The following is a 24,502-nucleotide window of genomic DNA, read 5'->3' as shown; positions in this document are numbered from 1 at the left end:
TCATATACAAACAGATAAACACTATTTGGACCTCAGTCTATTTTCTGTATCCAACGTTCTGATCCTAGGGCCTTTCTCACTTGCCCCCACCCCCAATCCTGAAAGATTTAGGACAAATAAAAGGAAGACTTAATTTACACCACAGGAGATCAAGTTAAAGGGCTCATTATCCCAAGTGGTGGTGTAGTTTTAAGCTATCAATAGGTCTTTAAAATCAGGTTAGCTAAATACATAGCTGGTGGTGGCATGAACACGGAGATGAGCAGCAGAGCACTCATCTCAAGTTCTCCTGGGCAATGGAAGAAGCCAACTTTCAATCTCAGAGATGCTGGCCACCAGTGCATGACCTTGGCCAAGTCACTCTTGAGCCTGTCTCCTCATCAACTCAGGAGTACCAAGAGTATCCGTGGCTGCTGTGGTTGGTTTAGAGCACGGAGGGCAGCACCTGGTATGTGGTATGTTCTTAATAGACACTCATTATTACAACTACTATCTGTTGCAGATTGGGCCTCAATTCACAGCCTTTTCCATTAGATCAGGAAACTCTGCCATGTGACGCTGAGCAAGTCGCTTCCTCTCTCTCTGCTTCAGTTTCCTCATCTATAAAATGAGAAAGTACCTGAGGAAAAGATACCGTATCCTCTAAGAACAGGTATTACAATTAGCACATGAGAAATACGACAGCTTGTTTTCCAACCCTAGCTCTACTCCTTCCTCAGGTGTATTCCTTTACTGTTCTATGCTTCAGTTTCTTCATAAAACTGATAATGACAACTACCTCATAGGGTAACTGGGAGGATTAAATAATGTAGTTAAAGTGCTTAAAGGTGGGCGTGATACATATAATCCCAGCACTCAGGAGGCTGAGGCTGGAAGACCAAGTGTTTGAGCAAGACCTGCCTCAGCTACATACCCAGTTCAAGACCAGCCTGGGCTCCATAGCAAGACTGTCTCAAAAAAAAAAAAAAAAGGAATAAAACACTTAGAACAGTGACTGGCACAGGATATTTTAAGTGTCAGGATTACTTCACGTGGTACCTAAATTCCACATGGCTTTAAAATTAAGATATGGGACCTCATCCTAGCTCCACTCTCTTGGCTGTGTGACATTGGACAAATCACTTCCTCTCTCAGCCTCAGCTTTCTCCTCTCTGTAGGAAAGACAAGAACCCCTTGTTATGGGTTGACTATGAAGTGTCCCCCAAAATGGCTCGTGTTGAAGGCTTGGTCTGTAGCTGGTGGCACCACTGAAGAGTGACTGAGAAGTCACTAACTTCATCCCTCACCAGTTCATAACTGAATGGGAGTAGGGGGGGCCTTGCTGGAAGAAGGGAGGCACTGGAGAGTGCCTTTGAAGAGAGTATCTTGTCCCTAGACCGTCTCTGTCTCTCCACCTCCTTGCCTGCCAAGTGGTGAGCAGTCTTCTCTGCCATACCTTCTCTCCATACTTCTGCCTTGCCACAGGCCTCAAAGCAGTGAAGCCAGACAACCATGGACTGAAACCTCTGAAACTGTGAGCCAAAATAAATCCTTCCTCCCTTCAGTTGTTACCTCAGGTATTTCGTCACTGCAATGAAAAACTGACTACCATACTTCTCTTCCTTAAGACACCATGATACAATGAAGCATACATTCGGTCTCTGGCACATCTCCATTTCCTCTCCTCCGCATTTTTCTCAATGATCCTTCTGATTCAGAGTCCCTTCCTTCACTACTTCCAGAATTCTTCCCTATGGCTCTAGAGGGAAGAACCCCAGATCAGCAGTCAGAAAATCAGGATTTGCTTGCCTGTCTTTGAATAGGAGGATTATGATACGGTGTCTCTAAGGAGCCAAGAGTTCTTGACCCTCTTTCCCTTTCTGGGCCCTGGTCTCCTCTGTTCCCTGATAAGGCTACCACCTTCAGCACCACAACATTGTGCAATCCTGGGATATGGTGGCAAAGGCCAAGGGTAGAGTAGGAGCTCAGTTGGGCTGGGGATGGGAATGTGTGCTGTGAGGCTACTCTTATATAACTTGACCTTTTGGGGGAGGGTGACTTGATCAGAAGTAGTATGCATCCTATAGGCTTGGGGCAGGGAAGCCTCTGTAGGGCTGAGAAATCAGGTCCACATGGACCAGATTGCCTGAGGAGTGCAAAACCAACCTAGTGTCCTGTCATGCCAGCACAGATACAGCTCTCCAGGGCTACTCTGGGGGCCTGGTCCTGCTGGGTAGGAGGGAGCCGGGATAAGGAATCTTCTTTCCACCAACAAAGGGAACCCTAAAAAAGGAGAACTTGCCAGGTGCCAGTGGCTAACACCTGTAATCCTAGGTATTCAGGAAGCAGAGATCAGGAGCATCAAGGTTCAAAGCTAGCCCGGCGCAAACAGTTCATGCCCATCACACACACAAAAAAAGGGCAGGTGGAGTGGCTCAAGTGGTAAAAGCATCTACCTTGCAAATGTGAGGCCCTGAGTACAAACCCTAGTGCTGCCAAAGGGGGGGTGGGGCTTTACCTAGGAAAGGGCCAGGGGACCCCTTATATGCAGGTATATGTAAACAACAGCTCCAAGCACCCTTTCAGGAGCCTATAGTCCCATCATTGGGGAGGCTGAGGCAGTAGAATCAGAAGCCTGGCTGCATACTGAGTGCAGGATAAGCTTGGGCTACATAGCAAGATCCTGCCTCAAAAAAACAAACAAGGCAGGCGCCAAACAAACTGGGAGCTGATGGCTTATGCCTGTAATCCTAGCTGCTCAGGAGGCAGAGATCAAGAGGATCAAGGTTTGAAGCCAGCCTGGGCAAACAGTCCATGAGACCCTATTTCAAAAAAACCCAACACAAAAAATGGCTGGTGGAGTGGCTCAAGGTATTAGGCCCTGAGTTCAAGCCCTAGTACTGGAGAAAAAAAAATCAAAACACCTTTTGTTCTTTTCAATAGACTTTCTCCTACAGGAATATTCTGGACGCTTTCCGCCCCCCCCAATTTTTTTTTTTTTTTTTTTTGGTGGGACTGGGTTGGGATTTTGAATTTGAGCCACACCTCCAGTCCATTGTGCTCTGGTTATTTTGGAGCTGGTGTCTCTAAAACGATCTGCCAGGACTGGCCTTGGGCCTCAATCTCAGCCTCTCAAGTAGCTAGGATTACAGGTGTGAGCCACCAGCGGTCCCAAAATCTGTACTTTCCAATTGAGGAAAACAGATTGTGCAACAGAGAGACTTGGGGACAAAACCAGAATGCCATACTCCCTCTCAAGTGCTCTTCCCCTGCAAAACGCTAAAAAGGTTTCAACAGAAGGTGGTATTTTGGGCATCCAGTGGGAGGAGCATATATTTTCTGAAGGATTGCAGACCTACAAATACACCTACTGTGTGTGTGTGTGTGTGTGTGTGTGTGTGTTAGGAATTAAATTCAGGGTCTCTCGCTTGCCACAGGGCTAAATCCCCAACTCCTAAATACATCTATACTCTCTAAAGTGAGCAGAGGACAGCTGTAGGAGGGTGTTTTGACCTCCAGCACCATTAATGTAACAAATACATATCAGAAGCTCACTTAGGACCAGGCATTAACTCCTCTCCAATTCCCTGACTTCCGCCTCCGGACTCCTCATACTTGATGTGATTTTGGACCAACCTTTCCCATTTTCAAACCTCAGTTTTCCCTCCTGTATCAGAAGGGTCACATGTTCCCCTTCTCAAGGACAACCCCACACACACACACCGGAGAGGATTTGATCGGGCTCGAGGAGAGTATTTTGTAAACAGTGAAATGCCAAGCAAAACGACTAATAACATTTACCGCCCTCCCACCACGTCTAAGCTTCCCGCCGCCTGCTTTCCAGAGCCGCCCCAGGAAGGGCGCGCACAGACACCGGGAGCCACGCCCAGGAGAGCGCAGACGCCTTCTCCGCGCTCCACCCCGCGTTCGGGGGAAGGGACCTGCATGACGTCACAGCCACTTCCTATGTAGCCATCCGCCAAAAGCGCAAGTAGTCCCAAGCCCCCAGCGGACTCTGTCGCTCATACTAGGTAGCACATAAAATTCTAGACTCCCTTTGGACCCTACTATAGGTTTGGGGACTCGGAGAAGGCTTCCGGAACACTGGAAATCGTTTTTCCCTGGGACGGCGGTGGAAGTAGTTCCGACCTACTGTAGGCCGATGGGTTCCTCCGCAGCGGGGGGAAGAGGATGGCGACCTCGTCGATGCCGGAGTCGGAGAGGGACGCGACAACAAAAGCCTCAGGTAAGTGCCGGGTAGAGTTACACCGTTCCACTGTACCCTGCCGTGGAGTAGGGCCCCAGTGCGGGGCTACCCAGCGGCGAGGTCCCAGGCCGGCGGGGCTGTCCGAATAGGGCCCTGGGGTCCCAGGCCCTTTAGTCGCTCTCGCACTTGCCTGAGCGGAAACCCGGCGCAGCCACAAGATGGCGTCGGGCCTGGGGCGCAGGCAGCGCCGGGGACAGCCCCGAGTCACCAGGCCCCGAGACCGTCGCTGTCAGCCCCCTCCGCAGGGGAGCCAGGGGAGGGGGGAGCTAACCACTGACCCAGGGGGCCTTCGGGCTGTACCACCGACCCCGCACTTGGGGGGGCGTGGGAGGGACTAAAGGGCTGAACCACTGCGCCCGTCCACCATGCCGGGTGTAAAAAGGGCTGAGATTACCCGCCAGTGACCAGACTGTCAGGGAAGGCCCCTAGCCTGGGAAGCAAGGCTTCTCCGTTCTCTTCCGGAAGCTCCCCTCCAGATACACGAGAAAGCCCCACCCCGCCGGAGACTCAGTCTTTGCATCTGTGAAATGGGCGCACGAGTGCTGCTGGGCGGGCCGTGGTGGCCGGGGTCCCGGAGATGGCACACTTGTTGCAGCGCTAATCACCTCTTCTCGCAGAGTGAAAGCCCGAGACCCTGCACCCCCCTGTTGGACTGTCCCCCGAGCCAATGGAGGAGAACGAGGTGGAGAGCAGTAGCGACGCGACCCCTCGGCCTGGGCCGCCCGAAGAGCCCTCTGAGAGTGGCCTAGGTGTGGGCACCTCGGAAGCTGTGTCAGCCGACAGCAGCGATGCCGCGACCGCTCCGGGGCTGGCGGAGGCCGACGACTCTGGTGTGGGGCAAAGCTCGGACCGCGGCAGTCACTCTGTGGTATGGACCGGCTGGATGGTGTGGGAGGAGGCAGGGACCTGACAGCAGTGCCCAGCAGCAAGGCTGGCCTGTAGCTAGTATTTGTCGTTTCTGAGCCAGGTGTCATGCCAGCCCCCTGACATGGATTTTCTCAGTTAAGCTTCGTACTTTGTAAGACATGTACCAGTTTTCCTCCATCTTACCGGAAGGGAAACTGAGGCACAGAATGCTGACAGCCAGGTTTCAAATCTGGGCCCTGTCTTCGCTACTGCATTGTCCAGTGTCCTCATACACTTGGAGGCAGTGTCCTAGTTCAAGTCTTGGCCCTGTCTCACGTTCACCGGGAGACCTCTTTGAGCCTCAGTCTTCCCGCCTGTCAAGTGGAGCAGGAATGCCTGCTTTCCTGAGTGCTGGGCTGTGCGCTCCCATGGGACTTTCTCTAGGAAACACTTTGTGAACCATCTCTTCTGGCCCTGTCACTTTGTAGTTCTGTGATCATGGGCAAACTACCCAACTTCCAGCCCTGGTCTGGCTCCTTTGTACAGTGGGAATGATAAATATACCTGCCTCTAGAAGTTTTTGTGTGGCTTAAGTGAACTAGGGTATGCAAAGCAGTTAGAGCAGCGCTCAGCACGCAGAGGGCACTTGGTAAGTATTGGTAATAGTTGTGTTGAAGATATCACTTGGTGAAGTGGCAAAGCGATCACTTTGGAGTCCAGAGGTTTCATTCACTTAGCAGAAGTGGGCGTGCCATGTGTCCAGTATGGACTAGACCCTGAGGCTCCGGCCGGGGACAAGACAGATGTGGCCCTGGCCCTGGTGGAGATCAGTCTGGCAACGTTAGGGTGCAGGACAAATCCTGCAGGTTTGGGGGGCAGGGCACTGTATGTCTGAGGAATCAAGACCACATTGGAAAACTGCCACAGAGTGCAAATGCACCCTGCCTTGTGACTTCCTGGTGGGCTCTGTGACCATGTCGTCCTGTCTAGCCCACAGGAACTGGCAGGCTGCCCTGCCTGCCCTACCTGCCCCACTGCTGCCTTCTGAATCCCCCTTCTCTGTTTCCTGCCCCCAGGAGGAGGTGTCCGAGAGCAGCTCCAGTACGGACCCCCTTCCTCATGGCTACCTCCCTGATTCATCTTCTGTATCCCGGGGGCCGGTGGCAGGGGTGCCAGGTTGCACACCAGCCCTGGTGCACTCCAGCGTTCTCCCAGATCCCAACATGCTGGTGTCTGACTGTACAGCTTCCTCCTCCGACCTGGGCTCAGCCATCGACAAGATCATTGAGTCCACTATTGGGCCTGACCTCATCCAGAGTGAGTAGAGAGAGGGCAACTGGCTTACCCAAGGGCATTTTCCTGTGGAGTCTGGCAGCCATCTTTACACAGCCAGCTGTGTGAATACAGGCTAATTATCTTATAGTGAAGAACGTGTGGGAAGGGACCCCTGTCTCCTAGTGGTAAATGACATGGGGAGTGAATGAGACTGCACAGTAAGTTCTTCTTTTGCATAGTGCCACGTGTGAAAAGCACTTAATCAGGACAGTTCTTGTCTGCTATATGCTGGGGATGCTTCTAGACACTTTGGCATATGGGAACTCATTAATCCTCCCAGTGACTCCCAGAGGTCCTCACCATCCAGTTGAGAATCTGAGACACAGGACATCAAATGATTTAAACCTGCAGTCACCAGAAAGTAAAGGATGATCCTAAATAACCCCAGACTTATGCTGCTAAGTACCACACTGAGCTTTCTCTTATTAGTGATGTTCAAAGGTCTTGAGCAACTCACAAAGCCCTGAGCTAGTCTAAGAAGCCCACCCTAAGAACATAGCTCAGAGCCTGGGCATGATCACTCTTGCCTGTAATCCTACCTGCTTGGAAGACAGATCAGGAGGATTGTGGTTTGAGGCCAGCCTGGGCAAAAAAGTTAGGAAAACCTCATTTTACTCAATAATCCAGGTGTGGTGGTACAAGCCTGACATCCCAGTCACTTAGAAGTCATAAAAGGGGCTGGCAGAAACACAAGACCTTATTTTAAAAATAAGTAGCTGGGCACTGGTGTCTCACACCTGTAATCCTAGTTACTTGGGAAACAGATAGGGAGGATTGCGGTTTGAGGTCAACACAGGCATAGTTCAAGAGACCCCATCTCCAAAATAACCAGAGCAAAATGGACTGGAGGTGTGGCTCAAGTAGTAGAGGATCTGCCTAGCAAGCTCAAGGCCCTGAGTTCAACCCCCAATACTTCAAAAAAAAAAGTACAGGACCTGGACCATGCCCTTGAGGAAGTTTGGATGAGACTATTCCAGGTCTTGTGGTCAAAGGCCAGGCCAGGCAGCTGGAGTAGCACTGGCATCCTGGGCCAATACGTCACCCACACCAGACTCCCACCAGCTTTGCCGAGGAGGCGCCCAAGGCCTCCAGGTTTGATGCAGCTGGTCTCTAGATGCCAAGTGAATCTTGGGGAATGTGGGCCAACAGCTGAGAGCCCATCTCAGTGGGTGACCCTCCTCCCATCTCTGCCAGGCTGCATCACTGTGACCAGTGCTGAAGATGGCGGGGCTGAGACCACACGGTACCTGCTCCTGCAGGGCCCGGATGATGGTAAGACCACTAGCATCTGACCCAGGGAGCCCTGCAGGGAGGATAGGTCCCCATGTGGCCTTGGCAGGTTTCCTGCTACTCTGGGCCTCAAGTTTCCCTCCTTACAATGGTGGCCTATGGCTGGGAATTTGATTCTGGGATTCCTTGGCCTGTCCAAGTAGCAGTCACTCATGGCCAGTCTTGCCCTCTGCTTAATCTCCCTCATCTTCTTCCCTGTCCCAAGGTGCCCCCATGACATCACCGATGTCCAGTTCCACTCTGGCTCACAGCTTAGCAGCCATTGAGGCCCTGGCTGACGGCCCCACGTCCACATCCACATGTCTAGAGACCCCTGAGGAGGCTGGGGCTGGGCCCAGCTCCCTGGCCCAGCTACCCCCAGCCCCTGGTGCCGAGGAGCTGGACTTGCAGAGCCTGGAGGCCATGATGGAGGTAGTGGTAGTACAGCAGTTCAAGTGCAAGATGTGCCAGTACCGGAGCAGCGCCAAGACCACCCTGCTGCGGCACATGCGGGAACGACACCTCCGCCCAGGTGCCTCCAAGCAGCCTGCCTGGCTGAGGGATGGGCAGGGGCAGGGCCCTGGGGCCAGACATAGCGAGCCTGCCTCCTGCCCCCCAGCAGTGGCAGCAGCATCCGCAGCATCCACAGCCAGTAAAAAGGGACGTGTGCGCAAGTGGGACACCACCACCAAGACCCCGGAGGAGGAAGGACCAGAGGAAGAAGAGGATGATGACATTGTAGATGCCGGGGCCATCGATGACCTGGAGGGTAAGCCACAGTGGTTCCTAGGCCAGCTGTCCCCGCCCCATCCTACAAATACTGAGTGCTGCCAGCCCACAGGGAGGTAGATACACCAGGCGTAAGAGGAAACTGGGCTCTGGGACCAGGACTTCTGTGGGCAGTTGTGCAGGCTAAAAAAATCAAGAGCTCTGGGTGCTGGTGGCTCAGGCCTGTAATCCTGGCTATTCAGGAGGCAGAGATCAGGAGGATCATGGTTCAAAGCCAGCCCAGGCAAACAGTTCCTGAGACCCTTTCTTGAAAATACCCAACACAGGGCTGGCAGAGTGGCTCAAGTGGTAGAGTGCCTACCTAGCAAGCGTGAGGCCCTGAGTTCAAACCCCAGTACCGTACCAACAACAACAAAAAATGAAAAACCAAGAGTGAGGGTACACAGTTGTAATCTGAGCTCTCAGGAGGTGGAAATCAGGAGGATTACAGTTTGAGTCCAGCCTGGGGGAAAAAGGGAGGTCTTGTCTCCACCAACAAGCCGGGCATGGAGTTTCGTACTTGTAGCTCATAGCTCAGCATCGTGGGAGGCACAATAGGAGAATCACAGTCTGAGAACTGCCCTAGGCAAAAAAGTGAGACCGTATGTGAAAAATAAATCGAAAAGGTGTTCGGGTCATGGCTGAAGTGGCGGAGTGCCAACCTCGCAAGAGCACATTCCTGAGCTCAACTCCAGTACTGAAGAGAAAAAGGTAAAATTAACTTTGACCGCATACCTAAGATAGCTGTAGTACTACTCCAGCATATAATGTTATAAAAATAATTAGGTGGGTTTTTTTTGTTTGTTTGTTTGTTTTGCGGTTCTGGGGTTTGAACTCAGGGCCTACACTTTGAGCCACCCCACCAGCCCTTTTTTTGTGATGGGATTTTTCGAGATAAGATCTCACAAACTTTGCCCTGGCTAGCTTTGAACCACAATCCTCCTGATCTCTACATGTTGAGTAGCTGGAATTACAGGTGAGAGCCACTGGGGCCCAGTTAAGTGCTTTGCTTTTTTTTATGGTTTTTATGATGGGGTCTTGCTTTGTAGCCAAGGCTGGCCTTGAACTCATGATCCTCGTGCCTCAGTTTCCCATGTGCAGGGATTACAAGTATACACCACTGTGCCTGGCTTGTTCTACTTTTTTATATTAACTTTTTGAAGTCCACTGTTTATCTTGCACCTACTTATATATCTCAGTGGAACATGGTACATTTTAAGTGCTCAGTGGCCAAATGTGGCCTGTGCCCGCTGGGTAGGCTGGTGTGGCAAGAGTTTGCAGACTCAGTGCTCACTCCACCTATTTCTAACAGTAGCTCTAAACTTGTCTTGAGAAAGGAGCATCTCTTTCTGCTTTACATTTAAGCTCGTGGCCTGGGCCAGGAAAGGCGTGAAGAAAGGACTACAGGGGCTTAGAGGAGGGACACAGCCCACCTGGGGGCGTTCACTGGTGGGCTTGAAGGAGGAGTAGGCAGGGATGGGGAAGTGGCTTTTTCCCAGAAATGCTGGGCAAGGGATCAGGGCTGGAGCTGTCAGTCCATCCAGCACTGTCATCTCTTTCTCTGTCTCTACAGAGGACAGCGACTACAATCCAGCTGAGGATGAACCCCGAGGCCGGCAGCTACGGCTCCAGCGCCCTACCCCCAGTACCCCAAGACCTCGAAGGAGACCTGGCCGGCCCCGGAAGCTGCCTCGCTTGGAGACCTCGGACCTCCTGGATGGTGAGCCTTGGTCTTGGGAGGGGCTGTGGGTGCCCTGGTGGTTGCAGGGAGCTTCAGAGACTGCGTTTGTACATAGTGAAAGTCTCAAACCAGTTTCAGTGGGAGCCTTCCAGGCTCTAGCTGGAGATACCCTAAGTAGTGTCTTTAGTGTTTAGACCACTGTCTTCCTGTAGCAAATCATCACCACAAAAAAGGAGTTTGGGTCTTTATGATGGAGAGGTAGCAGCATCTGCCTTGTAGGTTGGTTTGCAAGGTTAAAGATACACAGAAAGGTATCTTAGTGGTTCTTGTATCCATGCAATTTGAAGGGCTGGTCAGAGTCTAGTTTTTGTGTTTTTTTTTCAGAATAACTCTCTCCTAAAGTACACTTGTGGGAAGGTACTCATGTACCACCAGGCCAGTGAGTGCTCACAAGGAGAACAGCACCCCAACCAAAAAATAGGGCGTACCACCATTGTCTGCATCATCCTTAATTTTTTTTGTGTGTGTGTGTTACTGGGGTTTGAACTCAGGGCCTTGTGCCTGCCAGGCAAGAGCTCTACCATTTGAGCCATGTCCCCAGCCCTTTTTACTCTGATTATTTTGGAGATGGGGGTTGCGATTTTTGCCCAGGCCAGCCTGGACCAGGATCCTCTTATCTTAGGTTTCCCACCATAGCTGGGATGACGGGTGTGCACCACCACACCCAGCTTTTATCGGTTGAGATGTGTTCTCACGAACTTTTCTCCTGGGCTGGCCTGGAACAACGATGCTTCCCAGTCTCAGTCTTCCAGGTAGCTTGGGATGACAGGTACGCTCTACTGCACCAGGCTGTTTGTTGAGATGGCGGGGGAGTCTCACTGACTTTTTCCCAGCTTGGCCTTGAACTGTGAGCTTCCAATCTCAGCTTCCCAAGTAGCCACTGTGTCCAGCCTTGTTCTTAGTTTTTAAAGTAGTGTTTTTTAGCATTATTTGAAGAGGTAACACGTTCAGGCTGGTCAGATTTGAAAGAGTTTGCAGGTTTGCGCAGGGAAGTCCTCTTCCTCTGTCTGGCTGCCTAGTCTCCCCAGGCTGGCACTCCCCAGGGAATTGAAAAAAAAAAAAGCATTAACGTGCTGCTGGTGCCTCCCAAGCCTCAGAATGTCCCTGTGAGGTCACTAGACCGTTTGATAGATGGGACAAATGACACTATGCCTGAAGATGCACAGCAAATCCCTGAGGGAGCCGAGGCTAAAAGGCCGGTCTCTGGGTTCAGAGGTCCACAGCTCTGTTGTTGATCCAGTATCCTGTGTCAGTCATACTGAGTATGCCAGCTCAGAAGGGGATGGCACCACCGCTGCCCTCTCATCTGCTAGGCTCATCAGTGGTCTGTGACTGGGGGGAGGAGTTTGGATGGCTTCCGGCCCACTGTCCATTTCTGGCCTGGTGGTCTGGCTGATCTGACAGGTGTGGAAGAGCCTCTAGTGAGTTCCCAGAGTGGACAGAGCCCTCCAGAGCCTCGGGATGCTGAGGCTCCCAGTTCTTCGGGCCCAGGACACCTGGCAGCATTGGGAAAAGCGGACAAGAGGCCTGTGGAGCCTGGTGTGAGCCAGTCAGCTGCAGAGAATGCAGCACCCTCCAGCCAGGACGAGCCTGATGCCCCTCCCCGACGCAGGGGACGACCCTCCAGGCGATTCCTAGGCAAGAAATACCGCAAGTATGTGAAGCAAAGGTAAGGAGGTGGGTGGACGGACGGCTCCCTGGAGCCTCAGCCCGGCCAGACCTTTCACCCTCTGCCAGGTACTACTACAAGTCACCCAAACCCCTTCTGAGGCCCTATCTGTGCCGAATCTGTGGCTCCCGCTTCCTGTCCCACGAAGACCTACGCTTCCACGTCAACTCCCATGAGGCTGGTGACCCGCAGCTATTCAAGTGCCTGCAGTGCAGCTACCGCTCCCGCCGCTGGTCCTCACTCAAGGTGGGGGAGGCTGAAGGTGGGCAGATGGGAAGTAAGAGTCTCTGGGCATCCTGTCACTAGCGCGTGACAGACGCTTAGCTCTTCTAGATCTGCTCGGGTATGGAGGGCCCATGGAGGACTGCCATGGGTGTTGGTAGGAGGACTGCCATGGGTGTTGGTAGGATGCACATTGCACAGCCACGCTCCATTTTCACGGGTGCAGTTCACACTGTGGACCCCATAGGTTTGGTGGGTCCCACTGTAAACTTGGCTACAGTCAGACAGTAGCCATGGCAGTGTCAGAACATTTCCAGTAGAGGTCAGTATTGTGCCTCAAGAAAGGGCTACTTTTATCTGCGCAAGGTGACTTACCTGTGATCCTAGCTACTCTAGAGGCAGAGGCCAGCCTAGGCAGAAAGTTCATAAGACCCCATCTCAACCAATAAAAGCTGGGCATGGTGGTGTGAGTCTGTCATCCCAGCTGCAAGGAGTGTAAATAGGAAGGTTGCTGAGGCCTACCAGGACATAAGCAAGACCTTATCAAAAATAAGCAAAGCAAAAGGGCTGTACATGTGGTTCAAATGGTGGAGCACCTGCCTAGCAAGCACAAGGCCCTGAGTTCAAACCCCAGTACTGCAAAAAAGTGGGGGTGGGGCTCATTTTCCTCCCTAACCCAAAGGTGCCGTGGTCTACAGCATCCCTGAGCCTGTTCTCACCCAGTACCTGGGTAATTTCGTCATCTGTCATATGGCCCAGTGAAGCTGTAGTTGCTAATGGCCCTCTTTTACTGACCCAGGAAACTGTGGTTTAACCTGGCAATGTGCCACAGCAAGTTGGGGTCATGGGAGGGTCCCTCAGGCACCGGCGGGCAGAATCCTGTGGTTTCTCCACACGCTACCTGTCACAACAGGGTTCCAGCATCTGGAGTTGTTACGGACTCTGCAGAGGGTGTTATAGCATGGTGGGCGAGGTATGGGCTGTGGCACCATGCTGCCTGGGAACAGCTCCAAGCTCTCCGCCATTGTAAGGCCCCTTCACCCTGAGCCTCAGTTTCCTTTTTTTTTTTTGTCAAGTGGCAGGCCAGAACCACCTGTGAGCCTACCCCCACAGCACCCCTGAGGCTGCGAGCATGGGCAAGGTGCACATAGGAGGGGAGGCTGAGCTCCAGCCCACTATCCTGCCCCTCTCCTAGGAGCACATGTTCAACCACGTGGGCAGCAAGCCTTACAAGTGTGACGAATGCAGCTACACCAGTGTCTACCGGAAGGACGTCATTCGGCATGCAGCTGTGCACAGCCGGGACCGGTCAGTGGGTGGGACAGGAGCAGGGAGGTGGGGCACGGGGAAGGTGGATGCCCAGTATCACCATGGTCCCCCCTCAGAACACATGCCCTGCCCTGCCCGGTCACAGCACGTTATAGACGTGACCAGAAAGGCAAGGTGATTCTTCCCTGGTCGTTTGGCCTAGAATGGGCAAGGCAGACCTTGAGATCCCCAGTCAGTCTTCCTTGCTTTAGTTTCTTAACTGGAAAGTGGGGACATTTGTTGAGGGGACCAAGGGAAATCTTGTGCCCCAGGGATTCTGTAAGTGATCTGAAGATCCTGGGCTCTCCAGGCACACACTCCTCTCACAGTGCTGAGAGCAGACAGGACTGGGAAAAGCAGCCATCCTCAGGGGTCCAGTGGTCAGGAATGTGGCTTCTACAAAGGGTTGGCTTCACAGGGAATGGTGTATGAGCAGAGGGTAGACACGCAGGCCTCTGGAATCCCAGCTTAAGCTGGGTGTGTGGAAAAGCCAGCTTTCTGAGACACTTACAGGAAGGCTGGAGGCATAGCTCCAGTGGTAAAGCTCCTTCTTAGCAAGTATGAAGTCCTGAGCTCAAACCCTATTACCTCCCAAAAATAATCAAAAGGAGGAAAAGCAGCTGTGGCCAAGTAAGTTTAGGGTCATCAGGTTGAAGGCCTATTCTTCAGTAGCTCTCTCCTGCAAGACTTCTTGGAACCTTTTAGTACAAAATGTGTTTTGTGATTGAGGGATTGTCACATAGTAGCCAAGTATGGGATGTGTCACCCACAGGGTACCTCAGCATTTTCTCTAGTAGGCTTCCCCCAGAAAAACACCACTCTAAGAGAAGGAACCCAGGAGGGAGAAGAGGTCCTCAGTGCCGAGACAGGATTTGGTGGGTGTGAGAGGGTCTTGGGTGGACTTAGGGAAGCCATGGTTTAACTTCTGGGCCTCTCTTTCCAGGAAGAAGAGACCAGATCCGGTGAGTGTGGGGCCCTGGCCTGGGAAGGGAACTTGCCTGCAGGTCCTGATGGTTGAGGACAGGAGGTAAGGTCCCTTTCTCCTCCCCTCTTGTCTCCATCTGGCCCCTTCTTGTACCTCTCCAGACCCCAAAGCTGAGTTCTTTCCCCTGCCCTGTGTGTGGCCGTGTTTACCCCATGCAGAAGAGGCTGACGCAGCACATGAAGACTCACAGCACTGAGAAGCCCCACATGTGTGACAAGGTGGGTGGGGCAGGGGTTGGGCTAGAGCTGGGGACGAAGGCCTTCCCTAGGTGACCTGCCATCTAACTCCTCCCATCCTTCGTAGTGTGGCAAGTCCTTTAAGAAGCGCTATACCTTCAAAATGCACCTACTCACCCACATCCAGGCTGTTGCCAATCGCAGGTATGCCGCCCCCCCCAGAGTCCCCTGGGGATGAGAACACCCCAGCCCCCATCGCTGAACTTCTCTCCTTGAACTGCTTCCAGGTTTAAGTGTGAGTTCTGTGAGTTCGTATGTGAGGACAAGAAGGCACTGCTGAACCACCAGCTGTCCCACGTCAGCGACAAGCCCTTTAAATGCAACTTTTGTCCCTATCGTACCTTCCGAGAGGACTTCCTGCTGTCCCATGTGGCTGTCAAGCACACAGGTCAGGCCAGGCACACCCTAGTGCCCTTCTCCACCCCTTGAGCCCCACGCCTCCACTAGAGGCTCCGCTCCGCTCTCGTCCTCTTCTCACTCAGCAGCCCCAGCCAGAGGAACAGCTGAGCCTTTTGAGTGTAAAGGGGGTTCCTGTGGCAGGTTCCCGCTACCCTGAGCCTGGGCTTCCACTCAGCTGGCCAGTCTCAGGACACTCTTGAACCAGTCGCTTGCCCTCTCTGCACCTTTGTTGTGAAAGGGGATTGGAAAGTGCCTACCGTGTGGCTGTTGGGAAAGTGAGTCCCTTTGCTCCTGAGCTCTGCGTGTGCTGGGCACTGGGGACAGGCCAGGTCTCACATGGCCCCTCCCAGATGTAGAAGCAACAGGGTGTACCAAGCCCATGGAAGGTGATTTCTGTGTCCCCCTGATGCCAGCTCTGGGAGGCAGTGGAGATGGAGCCAGGTTTCTGGCTATCTAGAAGTTGATTCACAAGAGGAGAGTATAGTTATGTGACCTTGAGATCAGACATGGCTGAAAGGTTGAGTGCCTTTATGCCCTGGCCAGCCAGGGGACAGTGGCATATGTCTGCCCATCTGTGTGTTGCTGGCAGCCAGTCAGTTGGATGGGCCCTGGAGCCAGGGAATGCTTCCTGCAGAGCCAGTGAGAGGTGTGAGCATCCATCCCTCCTGTGTCCACAGGGGCCAAGCCCTTTGCCTGTGAGTACTGCCACTTCAGCACCCGGCACAAGAAGAATCTACGACTGCATGTGCGCTGCCGACACCCCAGCAGTTTTGAGGAATGGGGGCGGCGCCACCCCGAGGAGCCCCCTTCCCGCCGCCGCCCCTTCTTCTCTCTGCAGCAGATTGAGGAGCTGAAGCAGCAGCACAGTGCAGCCCCTGGCCCGCCTCCTGGCTCACCAGGACCCCCTGAGGTAGGCCAGCAAGCAGGCAACAGACAGGTGCTGGACCACAGACCAGGATGGTAGTGTGACATCACCTCTCTGGACCCCAGTGTCCTCATTGGCACACTGGGGCACAGATACGCAGCCTTGAACTTAGAGTAGAGGTGGCTCTCCGGGGCTTTATAGAAATACCAGTACCTTAATTGTGCCAGTAATTTATTATTCTCATATAAAAGAATTCTAAAGGTCAGCCATCTAGATCTGGTGTGGCAATACACGGTCATCACAGGCCAAGCTCTCAATGTTTGTCATCCATCTTAGGCATATGACTTCCATCTTTGTAACTGCCTGATGGTCCAGTATAGTTTCAGGAACACTGTCTTCCCAGCCACATCCCATGCAGGAAGCAAGAAGAAGGGTTGGGGAAGGGTAAAAGGGATGCCTGCCCTCTACCCACCTGTCTTCCTCGAGGACTTTATCAGAAGTCCCTTGCTTAGCTGTGTGGCTTCACTTTATCGAGCTGTGAGGGAGGCTGAGAAATGGAGTGTTGTAGCTGGATATATTGCTCCTCCTGATGAAAATCTTTGCTGTCAGCAAGAAGGGATGGATTTAGTGAACAGCTAGAGTTCTCATCCGTGGAGCTTGCCCAGTCACCCCAGGAAGACAGACCACACAGCATGCTGATAGAACACAGGCTGTGGAGTCAGACGGTCTTGGGTTCAAGTCCTAGCCCTTCGAAGGCCAGTCACTCACCTTTGAGCCTGTTGGTTCTTGGTAGATACCTTGAAGAGTGGCAGAGTGAAATAGGGAGACAGATGGAAGTGCTGACACGTGGGAGGTGCTTAGACTCCAGGACTTGGGCCACCCTTCTAAGGCTTGATCCTGTCCCCATCCCCAGGTCCCTACAGAGGCAGCACCTTTCCAGTCACCTGAGACCACCCCACTTCTCTGTTCTGACACCCTGGGTGGCGCCACCATCATCTATCAGCATGGTGAGCTAAGGGAGGCTAGGAGCCCTTAAGGTGAGGCAGTGAGGTGGGGAGGTGGCATTGGTGCCACTTTCCAGCCGCTCTCAGGCTCAGATTCCACCCCACCCAGGAGCTGAGGAGTCCACTGCGATGGCCACACAGACAGCCTTGGACCTGCTGCTGAACATGAGTGCCCAACGGGAGCTTGGGGCCACAGCCCTGCAGGTGAGCTGCCTGGACCCCCTTCCCTGCCCAGCTACCCAACATGCCCAGCTCCATGCTGGACATGGGGTTGAGCAGAGTACTGACCCGGCCCACCTGCAGGGAGCTCCCAGTTAGTTGGGGACAGATTCACTTAACCCTGTGGACAAACCAGGGGACTTGACTGTGTGGCGAAGGAGGCCCTAGGAGGCCAGGAAGGTCAGAGCTTCTCCTACTCCATTTGCTAGTGGCGTCTGCCATGCTGAGCAGTATTGCACTGCTGCCCGTGGCTCCTGGGCTCGATTGTTGGGTTTTTCTCCTTGTGTTGTGGCTGCCCTGCTTCTGTGAGGCCTCCTCCAGGGTCTGAAAGAGCTGCCCATCTAGCCAGGGCCCTCACCACAGGTGCCTCCTCCATTCTGCAGACTCCCAAGGCTTTGTCTAGCCTGTAGCATTCTCTTGCCTTTCAGCAGCATTGTCACAGGCACCTCATGGCACCACACATCTCCCTTAGTCCATTATCTTCCTCCTCCTCTGCTCCTCCCAAGTGCCTGGGCTCCCTGCATATCCAAGGCAGAGGGGAGTTAGCCAGCACCTCCTTGTCCCAGCCTCTGGGACACGTAGAGCGCGTGTATTTCAGATGATAAACTGCAAGAATTTGGAGTGGTAGCATGCTGCCAAGCCCAGCAGGGGGCAGCAGAAACTGTGGAGGAGGAGACTGGTGCTGGACCTAGGAGTACGGAATGTGGAGAACTTTTACATACTTAAAAGTTTTACATACTTGTACCATTTTTGCCTTTGAAGTCCGTAGAAATGCCACTGCCGAACTTTACCCCAAGATTATATGAACTTTCCTTTGTTTTGGGTTCTTGGATGTTTTTGGTTTTTGTTTTTTTGTGGTACTGGGGTTTGAACTCAAGCAGTTCATACCTTGCTAGGCAGGCACTCTACCACTTGATCCACTCTACCAGTCTTATTTTGTATTGGATATTTTTGAGATAGAGTCTTGTGAACTATTTGCCTGACCTGGCCTTGAACTGCAATCCTCTTGACCTTTGCCTCCTGAGTAGCTGGGATTACAGGTGTGAGCCACTGGCACTGCCTCCTTTTTTTTTTTTAGGATTTCAGTTTTTACACTAAATCTTTACTCCACCTGGAACTTATTTTCATGTATGCAGAAAGGTAGAGGCCAAACTTATTAATAAATGTCCAATGTAGTGGTGTAGAACAGTCCCTTCATCACACACGGAATCCAAGGGCTGTCTACACTTTGCAGTTCTGTTCTGCTGATTTGCCTGCTTCTCTTCTGCCAGATTCGGGTATTTATTTCAGGTGTTGGGGGTCAAACCCAGACCCTTGTACATATGAGACAAGCGCTCTAACACTGAGCTATTTTCCCAGCACTTGATTTTGTGAGACATGGTCTCACCATGTAATGCCCAGGCTGGCCTCAAACTCCCAAGCCTCCTGCCTCTGCTTCCTGTTGCTGGGATTACAGGTGTGTGCCATCATACCCAACTCATTTTTTTTTCTGATTACAAAAGCACATGCTTTGTTGGGCACCAGTGGCTCTTGCTACTCAGGAGGCAGAGGTTAGAAGGATCACGGTTCGAAGCCAGCCTGGATAAATAGTTCGTGATCTTGAAAAAACCCATCACAAAAAAACAGGCTGGTGGAGTGACTCAAGATGTAGGCCCTGAGTTTGAGCCCTAGTACTGCAAAAAAAAAAAAAAAAAAAAAGCATATACTTATAGAAAAGCCAAAATGAACAGCAAGAAATACTCAGTACATAGGTAGAAGTTCTTAACATTCTGCCCCTCCCCTCAGGTAACAAGTTAAAGGGGTAAAGAGAATTTCAGGTTTTGTTTGTGCACACACTAACAACCTGACCTTTGTTCTTACAAATAATGTCACACTATTCATACTCTTTAACATAGTTTTCTCCACCCAGCAGTACGTGGTGCAGGACTTGCCCAGCTCCTCCTCATTCTTTCTCACATCTCCACATCAACTCTACACCCCAGTACATAGGTGTTCTGAGGCTTACTGACCCAGTTCTTTATTGGTTGGGTTGCTTCCAGTTTTTCATTAATTCAGGCAGTGCAGTCTGGTAGAAGTATATTTCATGATCTTAATTTATAGCGGTATAATTATAATAGAGGTTGAACTTTTTTGTGTGTGTTCAAAGATCATTTTTATTCCTGTCTGAATCACCTGTTTGTGTCCTGTATCTCTTTTTCTGAGTTGCTGATCTTTTTTGGTACATATGCAAGAGCTCTTTGTATATGAAGGAAGTCCACCCTTTTATCTCACATAGTTGTTAAATACTTCCCTCCAGTTTCTTTGTTTTCTGACTTCATTTCCTGGTTTGTTTTACTGTAGGTTTTGTATTTTCTGTCATTTAGAAAAATCCGCTTACCCCAAGCTTATCTACATTTTCTTTTAAAATATTTAGAGCTTTGTTACATTATAATCTTTAATCCATTTAAAGCACATTTTGGAGTAAGATTCGAGGTAGAGCTTTAATGGTTTGTCACTTGTCCCTCTACCCTAGAATTTCTCAGTTGCAGTACTGTTAACATTTTGGGCCAGACAGTTCCAGGGGAGTGGGGTGGGCTTTCCTGTGCACTGTGAGATGTTTAACAGCATCCCTGGCCTCTACACTGCATGCCAGTCCCACCCTCACTCCATTTGTGACAACTAGAAATGTCTCCAGACTTTGCCAAATGTCCTGAGGGGCAGAAATCATTGCCCCATTCTTGTTAATCTGTTTCCAGTTGCTGAATGGGCCTTGGAAAGTCAGGGTATATCCTGGGTTGTGCAAAGGCATGGTGGCAATACTGGGTCTTGCCAGTGTGGGCAGGCTTCAAGGCACTGAGATGGAGAAGGGTCTTCTCCATCTTCTCCATGACGAGCTGAACATAGGCTCGTCATGCCCACTGGTGCCGTTACAGGTGGCCGTGGTAAAGTCAGAAAACATGGAAGCAGCATCCCCTGGTGGGCAGCCCTCACCTGAAGACACCACTCCGCAGGTGGTGACACTTCACGTGGCAGAGCCAGGGGGCAGTGTGGCAGCTGACAGCCAGCTAGGCCCCCCTGATTTGCAGCAAATTACCTTGGCTCCTGGTCCGTTTGGTGGGGCTGGCTACAGTGTCATCACAGCACCTCCTACGGAGGAGGGGACATCAGCTCCTGGCACACCTTACAGGTAGACTTGTGTTCTAAAGGCCCTTTTTAGTCTTGTATAGGTGCATTGAGACAGTCAGGTTTGGGCCCTACCCACTCAAGCCTAGTTAGCAGGAGGCTAAAATCCTGCTTTATACAAAGCGATTGGGCGATCCTACATAGGTCAGGAGCAGCCACGCTTTGGCTGTTAGGTATCTTAGGAACTTGGTATTCATGATCTCACCTAACCTGCTCCCATAAGATCCATGTTTCCCTCCTTTTAAAAATGAAGAAACAGGACAGGGAAGTTAGTAACTGGCCTAACAGACATAAGAAGTCAGGCTTTGAACCGTAGTCTCTCTGGTTCCCAAGCCCAGGTACTCTGTCTTCGATTTTCCTGGGTGTTTTCCAGCTCTGACATTTGGAGCAAGCTCAGTCTCCTTTGTCACCATGGGAGGACTGGCATCTGAACTTGGCTTCTTTGCAATGAGCGAGTTTGAGGTGAAAACGTTTCTGTGTTTACCAAGTTCCTAACCATGTGAGGAAGCCCTGGGCCAGCACCTGGGCAGGACACCTCTCATCCTTTGCCCTCTGATCTCGTCCCACTTGGCCAGACTCAGGCTGGACTCCAGGGACCCTTTCCCTGCTGCCCTTGCCCATCAAGGGGGCAGGAATTACATCTTAGTGGGACTGTATACCGGGTGCTTGGAAACCATTCATGGGAGGGACAGCAGAGGCCTCCTCTGGCACAGGCAGAGCCCCAGGTTTCCCTAGGATCCCCCAACTCGAGTCAGCCAGTGATGGTAGTTACCTTTAGTTGACACCCATTGCTTGGGAAGGGAGTTCCCATGACCCTCCATCCTCCTAGAAGCTACCTTTCTCTGTGTCTTCAGTGAGGAACCCCCTGGAGAGGCAGCTCAGGCTGTGGTTGTAAGTGACACCCTCAAAGATAGTGGCACCCACTACATCATGGCAGCTGATGGGACACAGCTGCACCACATTGAGGTGAGACTCCCAGTTGCCACCCTGTCCTCCTCCTGCCCCACCCCCTCCTCAGCCCCTTATTGCCACCTGCTCTCTCCACAGCTGACTGCAGATGGCTCCATCTCCTTCCCAAGTGGTGATGCCCTGGCCTCTGGAGCCAAGTGGCCCCTGCTGCAGTGTGGGGGGCTGCCCAGAGATGGCCCTGAGTCCCTGTCTCCATCCAAGACCCACCAGGTGGGGGACACCCAGGGCTCTGTCTCCCCACCTCCTACAGCCAGCAAAGCCTTGGGCCTGGTGGTACCGCCTTCCCCACCATCTGTTGCCAATGCAGCATCAAAGAAGTTCTCCTGCAAGATCTGTGCCGAAGCCTTCCCTGGACGAGCCGAAATGGAGAGTCACAAGCGGGCCCATGCTGGGCCCAGTGCCTTCAAGTGCCCTGACTGTCCCTTCAGTGCCCGCCAGTGGTCTGAGGTCCGGGTAGGTGCTGCCCCCACTATGCCTTTGCAGGTGCTCGTTTGGCCACTCCTTTGTGGCCAGGGGGCTCCAGAACCCTTGATTGAGCAGTCTCTCAAGCCAGGTCCTCGGCTTTCCTCTAGGGGCAGTGACTCAGCAAGATCCCAGCTCAGAGAGAGCTCAGTGTGGTCAGGAGACCTGACATAAAGTAACTCATGCCAGACGTGTGTCCCCAGTGTGAACAGGTCTATAGGGCAGAGAGCAGACACACAGAGCCAGTCATTAGACTTGGGGTGCTGGGAAGAGCAAAGGCATAGGGGTGATGACGTAGGCATGGGTAGGGCTACCAGAGCTGCTAGAATATGGAGCGCACAGAGGTCTGACGCCAGTGTGGGGGATGAGGGGCTAATGGGGAGGAGCTGAGTGGGGCAGCTTCTGGTCTGTGTCAGGCTTCTTTCCGCTTTCCCAATTTGCCCGTGCCCTGCACCCTCACAACTTGATGAGGGGCTAGGACTGAGACCTACCGCCCAGGTGAGGAGCCTCGAGGCCCACATAGGCAGGACTGAACCTGGGATGTCAGAAGTTCCCTCACAGAATACCTGTAAGTTCCATTTGACACTCAGAGTCTGCTGCTAGGCCAGGACTTCACAGGTGACCTGGTGGTGGAGCCTCTAGCTTAGAGTCAGGCCAGTTGATCAGTCATGATCAAGTTCAAGGATTTGGCTCTCCCAGCTTCCTGGCCAGCAGTTTGGGGACTTGGACTTGCTGCCATTTGTCCTGACCAGAGGTGCCCACCTCCGCTCCTGCCGTAGGCCCACATGGCACAGCACTCAAGCCTGCGCCCTCACCAGTGCAGCCAGTGCAGCTTTGCCTCCAAGAACAAGAAGGACCTGCGGCGGCACATGCTGACCCACACCAACGAGAAGCCCTTCTCCTGCCACCTCTGTGGGCAGCGGTGAGGCTGGGTGCTGCCAGGCAGGGCCATGGGGCATATCTGGTGGAACCACCCCAAGCCTTCCTTCCTTCCTTCCTTCCTCAGGTTCAACCGTAATGGGCATCTCAAGTTCCATATCCAGCGGCTGCACAGTCCTGATGGAAGGAAGTCGGGGGCCCCTGCAGCCCGGGCCCCGGCCCCAGCCCCGACCATCATCCTGAATAGTGATGAGGAGACACTAGCCACACTGCACAGTGAGCCACCTGGGGCCACAGGGCGGGTGCCGGAGAGATCCAGACATTTGAGTCACAGCGGGAGGGCACATTTGAGCTGGGACTTTCAAGGTCTCCCAGATCCCTATGAGAGTATCTTCTTCTCTGCCCAGCTGCCCTCCAGTCAGGTCATGGGGTCCTGGGTCCAGAACGGCTGCAGCAGGCACTGGGCCAGGAACACATCATTGTGGCCCAGGAACAGACAGTGACCAATCAGGTAAGGGCCAGTGTATGGCATCTCTACTGGCAGGTCATGGGCAGGCTGGGGGTGTACAGAGCTGAGGCTATACAGCTGGCTTGGCCTTGGCAGGAGGAAGCCACCTATATCCAAGAGATCACCACAGCAGATGGCCAGACAGTACAGCACCTGGTGACCTCAGACAACCAGGTGAGCTGCTGCTGATCACCTCAGTCTGGACCTCCAGTCCTTCCTGCCTAAGGCCCCACCTCAGAGAGAAACCAGTACTTTCCACAGGGGCCCTGTAGGTCCATCCTGGTTACTGCCATTGGCGGTGGTGTACCTGGTCCTCCACTGCCTTTTCCTGGCTCCCAGTAAGGGGGGGCTCCAGCACCTGCCTCCTCCCGCTCTTTTAGGTGCAGTACATTATCTCTCAGGATGGTGTCCAGCATCTGCTGCCTCAGGAGTATGTAGTGGTCCCTGATGGCCATCATATCCAGGTAGGCCAGGCCTGGGGTGAGCTGCAGTTTGGAGGGGTGCACAGTCTCCTTCTGGGATCACAGGTTGGCTTCTCTGCAGGTTCAGGAGGGCCAGATCACACACATCCAATACGAGCAAGGGACCCCATTCCTGCAGGAGTCTCAGGTAGGGCATTGGGGAATTAAGCAGAGCTGGGGACACAAGAGGCAGCCCTAGAGCCAGATCTCATCAGTTTCTCTCCTCCAGATCCAGTACGTGCCTGTGTCCCCGGGCCAGCAACTTGTCACTCAGGCTCAGCTTGAGGCTGCAGCACACTCTGCTGTTACAGGTATGGGGCTAGACCTGATGGCCAGGAAGCCTCGCTCCTGGGGCCTTGGCCTCACCGTGCTTTCCCCTCCCCTGACAGCGGTGGCGGATGCTGCCATGGCCCAAGCCCAGGGCCTGTTTGGCACTGAAGAGGCAGTGCCTGAACACATCCAACAGCTGCAGCACCAGGGCATCGAGTACGACGTCATCACCCTGACTGATGACTGAGCCCCATGGGCCCAACGCAGATCGTGGATGTTGGGGCTGGCTTTTCCAAGACTGCAGCAACCACCTCCCTGCCCGCTTAGGGTCTCTAGATGCTGGGAGCCAGCACTCTGTGCTGTTGGTGTTGGGGGACAGCCATCAGCCCCAGCCAGGACATGCTGGGTGCCCCAGCCTGCAGGCAGGCTTTGGGTTTGGGGGAGAAATTTATTTTTGTTTGGATGGACCCACTGGCCCTTCAGTCTCAATAAAGGGACCAGAGTCCAGCCATGGCCAGCTTGCTTTGTCTACTTGCTGCTAATAGCCTGAACCAGGCAAGGATCCAGGAAGCAAAAGGAAGGGGCCTGTGAATAGCCCCCAACAGGTGGAGGCTGCCTAGCTCTGCAATCAGCTGATCCTGCCACAGGTAGCTGTGTATAGCCCTGCCCAGTACCTCCA

The 24,502-nt window shown here is 52.9% G+C and overlaps 2 protein-coding genes across 6 annotated transcripts in view; one reads left to right on the top strand and one right to left on the bottom strand.

Annotated features, from left to right (window-relative positions):
- Positions 1-4,271, bottom strand: part of Mmp9 (matrix metallopeptidase 9) — a 33,253-nt gene extending 28,982 nt beyond the window's left edge. Inside the window, exon 1 of one of the 3 annotated variants that reach the window (XM_074074873.1) lies at positions 4,133-4,271. The gene's annotated coding sequence lies outside the window, so the exon portion shown is untranslated. Of the gene's footprint in view, positions 1-4,128 lie in introns of all 3 variants that reach the window. The other 2 variants (XM_074074878.1, XM_074074876.1) reach the window with 2 other exon arrangements.
- Znf335 (zinc finger protein 335) lies at positions 4,088-24,336 on the top strand. 3 transcript variants are annotated; one of them, XM_074074870.1, is made up of 28 exons: positions 4,088-4,225; positions 4,864-5,114; positions 6,169-6,409; positions 7,622-7,699; positions 7,923-8,228; positions 8,316-8,465; positions 10,038-10,184; positions 11,610-11,859; positions 11,943-12,120; positions 13,292-13,404; positions 14,348-14,366; positions 14,491-14,607; positions 14,693-14,769; positions 14,853-15,013; positions 15,702-15,934; positions 16,803-16,896; positions 17,003-17,097; positions 20,025-20,278; positions 21,129-21,240; positions 21,322-21,696; positions 22,485-22,627; positions 22,712-22,860; positions 22,992-23,095; positions 23,189-23,266; positions 23,473-23,556; positions 23,636-23,701; positions 23,783-23,864; positions 23,943-24,336. In XM_074074870.1, exons 2-28 carry the CDS (start codon positions 4,914-4,916, stop codon positions 24,068-24,070), a joined length of 4,035 nt encoding a protein of 1,344 aa, XP_073930971.1. In that variant the 5' UTR covers positions 4,088-4,225; positions 4,864-4,913; the 3' UTR covers positions 24,071-24,336. The 3 variants fall into 3 exon arrangements, with proteins under 3 accessions (XP_073930971.1, XP_020023639.1, XP_020023637.1); XM_020168050.2 differs by lacking the exon at positions 4,088-4,225 and having other exon boundaries at positions 4,443-5,114; positions 8,319-8,465; XM_020168048.2 differs by lacking the exon at positions 4,088-4,225 and having other exon boundaries at positions 4,443-5,114.
- The last annotated feature ends 166 nt before the right edge of the window (positions 24,337-24,502 follow it).

Source organism: Castor canadensis, chromosome 5 (genome assembly GCF_047511655.1).
Source record: "Castor canadensis chromosome 5, mCasCan1.hap1v2, whole genome shotgun sequence".
NCBI classification, from domain to species: domain Eukaryota; kingdom Metazoa; phylum Chordata; class Mammalia; order Rodentia; family Castoridae; genus Castor; species Castor canadensis.
Note: the sequence above shows the minus strand (reverse complement) of the source record. Positions and strands in the feature narration are given on the sequence as shown.